The sequence below is a fragment of the Polyodon spathula genome, unplaced genomic scaffold, assembly GCF_017654505.1.
Source record: "Polyodon spathula isolate WHYD16114869_AA unplaced genomic scaffold, ASM1765450v1 scaffolds_2682, whole genome shotgun sequence".
Classification (NCBI taxonomy): domain Eukaryota; kingdom Metazoa; phylum Chordata; class Actinopteri; order Acipenseriformes; family Polyodontidae; genus Polyodon; species Polyodon spathula.
Genome location: NW_024474150.1, coordinates 1 through 7,550, shown reverse-complemented (window position 1 = coordinate 7,550; position 7,550 = coordinate 1). Strand labels below are relative to the sequence as shown.

At 36.8% G+C, this 7,550-nt stretch overlaps 1 protein-coding gene across 2 annotated transcripts; it reads left to right on the top strand.

Moving 5' to 3' along the window:
• The first annotated feature begins 751 nt into the window (after positions 1-751).
• On the top strand, positions 752-7,301 carry LOC121310855 (autophagy-related protein 16-1-like). 2 transcript variants are annotated; one of them, XM_041243790.1, is made up of 7 exons: positions 752-951; positions 2,700-2,781; positions 3,303-3,396; positions 4,471-4,544; positions 5,219-5,470; positions 5,809-5,874; positions 7,090-7,301. In XM_041243790.1, exons 1-7 carry the CDS (start codon positions 795-797, stop codon positions 7,274-7,276), a joined length of 912 nt encoding a protein of 303 aa, XP_041099724.1. In that variant the 5' UTR covers positions 752-794; the 3' UTR covers positions 7,277-7,301. The 2 variants fall into 2 exon arrangements, with proteins under 2 accessions (XP_041099724.1, XP_041099723.1); XM_041243789.1 differs by having other exon boundaries at positions 3,300-3,396.
• The last annotated feature ends 249 nt before the right edge of the window (positions 7,302-7,550 follow it).

Here is a 7,550-nt window from a genome sequence, read left to right as displayed (position 1 = left end):
AAGATGCTCTCCATACCAAATGCATCATGCATTTATTAGTTATTATGATAATAGTGTGTAATATCCAGGCTCTGCTAATGCAATGTATTGGTCAATTTGGGTTTCCATTTCTGTACACACACATAGTCTGTGATTACGTTTTGTTGGCATCATAGTCCTAGTCAGACTATTCTTTTCACGTCCTTCCAGTTTGTATTTTACAGTATGTGTGTTGGATAATGTGATCGTGGTGTAAAATCCTGAGATAAAGCAACTGGGCCTTTTTTGGATTGGGCGGTGTAGTGATTTAGTCAGACTAGGCTATTGTAATCTAACTACTTTAATAGCCAAACCATTTTAAAATAAAGCGTTTGAGCAATACTGGAAGCACTGTACCAAACAACAACTCAGAACAAACGGGTACAGGGCCCATTCATCATTCACAGACGCCTTTATCTGCACAAGCAATTAATTGTGTTTACATGGATTGCTTTGTTCGTTTTAAAGACCACGCCTCTAGAAAATCGTATTTATTTGAGAGGGATGTACGATATATGAAACGTGTATTAATTAATATACCACATATTGTACCACACATACAAACATTGGAAATATGTTGTAATATCAAAAAATAAGCCGTAGAACAGTCTGTACTACAGATATATACATTTTAAACGCAAATGGTATAGTTTATATTTTTTAACACCCCTAGATATTAGTTGGTATATACCGGGGATTCCCCTTTTCCCAACGTCATTAGGAAGTTCCCGTACCAATGTTGCAGATTTGTGAGTTATCAGAGTTCCAGGCTAAATATGGCTGCGACTGACAGCTCAGGGCGGTCTTCAAGTCCTGTCAAAGTCGGCTTTAACTTAAACAAAACGTCGGATAAATGGAAACGTCACATAGTCCTGCAGCTCAGACATCGGGACAAGACTCAGAAGTTTATGTTCCAGGATGTTATAAACTCGTGTATGTTGCATTTTTTTTGTTGTTGTTTTTTTAATGTTTTTTTTTTTTCATATCTTAAAAACAAAATAAGATGTTGATTTGTAGTTAAGACAATACAGTCTATTGTGGCGTTTTTGTATTAAAAATGTTTTACTCGATATAATGCTAATTAATATTACTTATTTTGTACATCTGCGCATCGAAGGTATAGACCAGCCAAAAAAGAAAAAAAAAGAAAAAAAAAAGAACTGATTTGGCCCAGGTTTTGTACTTTAACGTAATACAACAGTACTCTGACTAGGACTAAACTACCTTTTAAAACTGAAGATATGAACGTTTCTGCTGTACATAGTTTAAACAACGAATCTTTTCATTCAGTTTTACTTTTTGCAGCTCAGCGATGGACGGTGTGAATGTAACAGATCAGTCCTCGAATCGACTGACACATTAGGAAATAAACATGTAGTTTGGCAAGGTTTAAATGATTAACGTTAATCTGGTTCAGAGTCAATGTCTGGTCAGTACTTCTTCTAGTCTACAGAACTGTTCAGCAAAAACTGTTCAGCAAAAAAAGCAAACTATGAAACAATTACAGGCACTATATATATAGTAGGTCTACGAGTAATAATACAAAGGGTTTATTGATTTGCCTGTCAAATTATTGTGATTGGATACTTCCAATTAAACTCACTGCTAAACAGAGATGTGCAGATCAACCCACTGCTGTTAACAATACAAATCACCATGATAATATATATATATATATATATTATATATATATATATATATATATATATATATATATATATATATATATAAACATGTCATTGCATAGGTGTGCATTATAAATTAAGGTGCATCAAACATTGTTGCAGACTCCAGATGCAGCTGTATTGTTCCTCAGGGTACAAAAGCACAAAAGGCACAAAAAGCAGAAAGAAACAAAATGCGCTGACCTAAACAAACGTTTTCCTTGTTACTTTCACTTTCTTCAACCTGCAAGTCTAGATTAGGTATTCACTGGGGTGTTGAATTTGGCACAGGCCAGGGTTCAAGCTCTAACACAAACACGTGAATTAAATTAAACTGCAAGAACTGCACTAGCAAATGGCTCTGAAAAAGTTATAGCATATGTTCTGCAGGACAATACCCTCCCTCAGCATGCATACTGTATCGATGTCATGTAATAAGCACATTACTGTGTATTTTAATGGTCTAAGCATATTGATTCCACTGGTGTTTTTTTTTAGAGAGTATGTTCTTGATATCTTAAGATAACTATGCATAAAGTGGCTTTTGAATGGTGTTACTGCTACTGCTTGCCTCAGAGTTTTCTTTGTTTTGTTCCCTGACTAAATAAATACCGCTGTATATCTGCCAATTTTTCTGTAATCCTCAGAGACAGAGTGATTTAAATGCTGTTTCATGTTGACATTTATACCCACAGAAACACGGTTTAGATAATTGTTACTATTAAGGCATAGTAATATTATTAGATCAGGTAAGTAAGTTGGTCTATGATGTCATAGCCCTGCGATAAGACAATTATTACAGCACGGTCATGTGATCTTGTTCAGCCAATCACAGCACTTAATTTATCCAAGCTGCTTTATGAATACCAATATAGCTGCTAAGCAGCTTTGTTAGATATGAACTCAGAAAGCCAGTTTTCTGCCAGACTATTGCAGACAGGCAGACACAGGTCAAAATTCCTCAAGTACTTAAACACAGAAATTAATGTAACCATCTGTTTTTGGTTTTTTTTGCAGATATCAAACTGCTAGACAGATCCAACCAGAAAGCTCAGTTTACACAAGGCTTTCAAAAAGAGGCGCTAGGCCTAGGTGACAGGTAATTTTATCTTTCCATTCCCTGATTCAGTGATTAGATGAACAGTTACTGTTCAGCATACTGTACATCTGTACATCTTTTGTACGGCTTAATATTATATGACAAGTGGTATCTCTCAGCTATTCACCTGCATTAAGATTCCAAACTGACTCCCATCCAGGACTTGTGTAAGCTGACTGATCCTTGTACACACAATGTACAGTTTTGCTTAAATAATACAGATTTGGAATCCTATTAAAAAGTAAATGACAAAGAGATTCCACTTGTCCAATAGTAGTACCACATATCCTGTTTTTAAATGTTCCTTTTTAAAATTGCTTTAAAGCCACAAATGCTGAACCGAGGTAGACTTTCAGGGCATCCCTCCAGATACTGGTATGCTGATTTGTAGATCACGTGAAAAGAAGATGGGAATGGTAAAAGTGAAAGCTGTTGCAAAGGGAGGGAACTCAATCTGCAGTACAGTGTTTGGTTTGTCAAATAATGTTAAAAAGTAACTCAAAACTTTTGGTTTATAGCAGGCAGCCACCAAGAACCATATCATGCGACTCCAAAGAGCTAATGCTTGCCAGACATCAGGATATAGTGACAGAGCTTCGGAAGACTGGGGGAGAGGTACTGTAAGCAATATCTATTTCAGTGGAATTAGAGTACATTATGCAAGATACATGTATGTTTGTGTTGGCAAACTGTCTATGTGTTGGCAGATGGAGCTAGAGATCAGGGGTTAAAAGACTTACTGTACATGTTTAATACTAGATACGCAAGGCAGCATTATAGGCTGAAATATGTGAATTTGAAGTTCCGCAGATATTAAAACAGAGTAATGAAATCGTAGGCATGTTTTCTGTTTGATCAGTTTTACTGAGTTGTTTAAGTTTTCCGTTTTATAAATAAAAGAAATAACAAATACATAAAGGCATCAAGCCCAATGTTTAAGACATGATTAAAAATAACTTCAAAAGCTTTTTAAGTAGCTCATGAGTTAACAGTTTGCGAATAGGGCTGGGTGGGGGAGGGGGTTTCTCATTGCCTGCCATCATTTCTCAATCCTGTCATGAGACTGCTGGTAATTCCTTCCTGGAGTGAGTGACACACTAGCGGGAGATGGATGCATCATTTTACTACCACCCGATGTACTTCATCAGCATACTTTACTTCTGAAGGAGTGTGTGCAAAATAACATTCTTTTGATATAATATTGTATTTTTTTATTTTGCCAGGCATTCATGGCTGGAAATTTGATGGTATATTTTTTAGAAGAGGTTTCAAGTAGAGCTTAGCAACTTTTTTTTTTTTTTTTTCATTTTCCTACAAATAAAGGCTGTAATATTGCCAACAAAAATGTGGTTTTATTTAACACATGTTAATACAAATGTAGAGCTGCCAATGTCATAAGAAAGGGACCACCTTGCCCTAAATGTACAGCATATCCATTGTGTGATGGATATAATGTAAATGTGACAAAGTAGTGAAAACAAATTACTGTAGGTATTGAGGGGAAATAAAAGACCAATGAAGAGAACAGATACTTTCAATGTTGTGTAGAACAAAAATCACAATAAATACTGTATATAAATAAATACTCACAAATCCTTGTGTCTATTTTGTAAGGAACTGTATGTAACATGTATTTAGACAGGTAGACAGAAATACATAGAGTAAAGAATGCATCCACTCTGCTTCCAGTTAGCTTACCAGATTGTGGAACTGAATCAGAAGGCTAAACTCAAAGACACTGTACTGGAGGAGCAACATATCAGGTGAGGCCCCTGGCGGGGTCATTGTTTTTTACATTCCTGGAACTATTTTCGTGCTCACCTGGGGCAACAGGGTTCTGACATCAATTGTGAAATTACTACTTCTACATGTAAATTTATGTTCTGTTGATCCAAGCATTTTTCATTTCACGACATACCGTACACATTTGCTAACTGGTTTTAAAGATGTGATAAGCAATGATTTTACATTGACTTGGGCCAGGCTTTTATTGTGCCGATATTCTTTTTTGCTTTCAGGAAATGCAAAAAATGTCAAATACGACTCTAGATAAACCGCTACATTCAGCTGTGTTTGCATCAGGTCACTGGGTACACAGCAGCTAGTTTAAACTACAGCGCACAAAAAGATTAAGCATCAGGAAGAAGCAGCAACTTTATTGTCTTATCTGCATGTTTCAAATTGAAGTATAAAATAAAAGCAAAGAAACAGACCCTCTTCAACAGAAAAAAAGAGAACAATAATACTATTGCTAGGGCTAATAAGAGGACAGATTTTAACACCTTAGTACTCAAGCCCCCGCATTCAGTAGACATTAGTTACACTACTGTGAGGTGAGGGTTTTTTTTCTTCCAGATAATAAGAGCTCACTTATGAACCTCTGCCTGTAGCTGTTGCCTAACCTTGCCAGTGATTTTCTGTTGCTTTGTTTGGCCAGTTTGTCTGAGCTGAGGAGGCGGCTGGGAGAGGTGGAGGATGAGTGGAGGAGCCTGCAAAGCCGTATGCAGGTGGTGGAGGGAGGGAACCAGGCTTTGAAACAGGCGTATGATACCCTGCTGCAGCAGCACCAGGAGATGGATGATAAGTATAGGCAGGAAAAAATACAAGGCTCCGAGCTGCTGGAGGATCTTATTCGAGTGAAGGAGCTGGCTGCTGAGAACATGAACCACAAGAACGAACGGAGGGCGCGGTGAGTGTACTCAGATCCGTATACAATGTCTAACCGCTAAGCTATGCCGGCAAAGTAATAAGGGTTCTTTTTTTTTTCTGAATAAAATCCAGCAAATAACTCATGCTTTAAAGCTTGATAATTAGGGTTCATTATGCTCATTAAAACTTTGTGTCTCAATTTTGTGGGTTTTTTTGGAATGGTTTAGTTTTTTCTCTCTTTTCCCTCATTGGACACATAAAAGAGGAAATGTTTTAACAGTTTCAGAGAAAATAAAAAGAAACTATATCCTAGTTTACCATTTGACTTCTTAGTTTCATTGTGTACATTTTTTAAATTAGTTTTTCTTAATATTTCAGCGCAAAAGAGGCCAGTCTAAGAAAAGAACTTGCCACGGCTGCAAAAAAGGCAGTAAATATTGACATGTAAGTATAACTGGCCTTACATTACTTCAGCAAGTTACTTCAGGAAGAGATATGAGGTTATCTACAATGGACCGTTCACTAACACCATGCTGAAACAGTTTGGCTTCGCTTGAAATATGATACCAGTTTTGATTCTGTGGGGGAAATGAAATTCAGGTATTTCTTATACCAGTATACCACCTGATCTCATCTAGCTCAGTCTCTTTGTTTTCTTCATAACAACTGGCAGAAACAAATGTTTTATTCCTGAAGCTAAGTTTGCTAACATTTGGTCTGCCTGTAACTTCACTCCAATGAATCCACAGTCACACAAAGTACAGCAGCTACTCAGTTCCCGAATCTATAAAAGGGCAAACAAAATAATTTGATAGTATAACATCTCCAACACATTGTCACAGTACCATGAAGAGCATACACAGAAATCATCTGGGAATGAAACAGTGCTACATAACAAATGTAGCTGCTAAAAGCAAAATATGCCACTTCCAGTAATAGGCGTACCTGGGCCAGGTGGGTAAGGAACAAGTGCCATAGAGGCTGGTAATTAGGCTCCAATGAAAACATAACCCTTTAAACTGTAACACACACTCAGTCCCTATATGCAGGTTTTTTACTTGTGGGAGCCAACTACTGTGAATCAAATAGGTTTGTACGTCTTCATTTGGAGCCTGTTGGGGAATAAGGTGCTGGAAGATGATAATTGGTCCTCATCTTCTAACTGTTCAGTCTGTTCAGGTTGTACAGATCTGTAACCTGTTAACCTGTCTTGTGTAGAATCTTTATGTTTCCAGCTTCACTTTCTTTCATGGGGCTGTTAATGCACTGATGGCAGAATGAGTAGGGGTGGCAGCTGTCGTTTTATATTGCATTGTACGAGAGGTGCTGGTAGATGTATGTCTTTATGTCAGTTCAAAGGTGGTATGTGTCAGGCAGCAGTTGATAATTGTCAACATCAGTGACACCATTACACTGTTATTAACCTTACATTACTAGAAAAGAGATATGAGGTTAGCTGACAACTGACACTTCACTAACAGAATGCTGAAACAGTTTGGTTTGGCTTGAAATCTGATACCATATATATATATATATATATATATATATATATATATATATATATATATATATATATATATATATGTGTGTGTGTGTGTGTGTTAAATGGCATCCCTTTTACTTTAAAATCAAGTAATTTCATGTTGTTTTTTTGACCAGTGGTTTTGAAAAAGCAGAGCCAACTGACTCAGGGGTTCAGGTGGGAGCGTTTCAGGGAGAAGAGAGACATGAGAGGCGACAGACAAGACCCTTTAGGTATAAACCTGCCTGCTTATGTGAATTTTGTGAGCTTAAAATATACTGGAGTGTAAGAGGGAACCCATCTGTCTGTCAGTTTCATTTTTAGATGTAAAGTGCATGTACTTACCTGTATAGCAATTTATTTTTTGTATTTATATCCCAGTGAAAGGATGTATGTTACTAACATACAGTACGTCTACATTTATTTTCTTCATTTTTTCCCCATTTTTTTTAATAATATCATTTGAACACTTTAACGGTGTTGGTTTCTCTTTACTATGCCATGGAACTTTTTTCACCCCAAAAGCATCTTTCCAAATTAGGGATGGGATCACATCCCTTTATATACTGGCACAGTGTGGATTTAACACACATTTCTT

What these genes read in the sequence shown, in the direction of transcription:
- LOC121310855 (XM_041243789.1), top strand. Translation starts at nt 795, where the DNA reads ATGGCTGCGACTGACAGCTCAGGGCGGTCTTCAAGTCCTGTCAAAGTC. An exon ending in AAGAACGAACGGAGGGCGCG is followed by an intron (nt 5,471 to 5,808) that starts GTGAGTGTACTC and finishes TTAATATTTCAG; the next exon opens with CGCAAAAGAGGCCAGTCTAA. An exon ending in AAGGCAGTAAATATTGACAT is followed by an intron (nt 5,875 to 7,089) that starts GTAAGTATAACT and finishes TTTTTTGACCAG; the next exon opens with TGGTTTTGAAAAAGCAGAGC.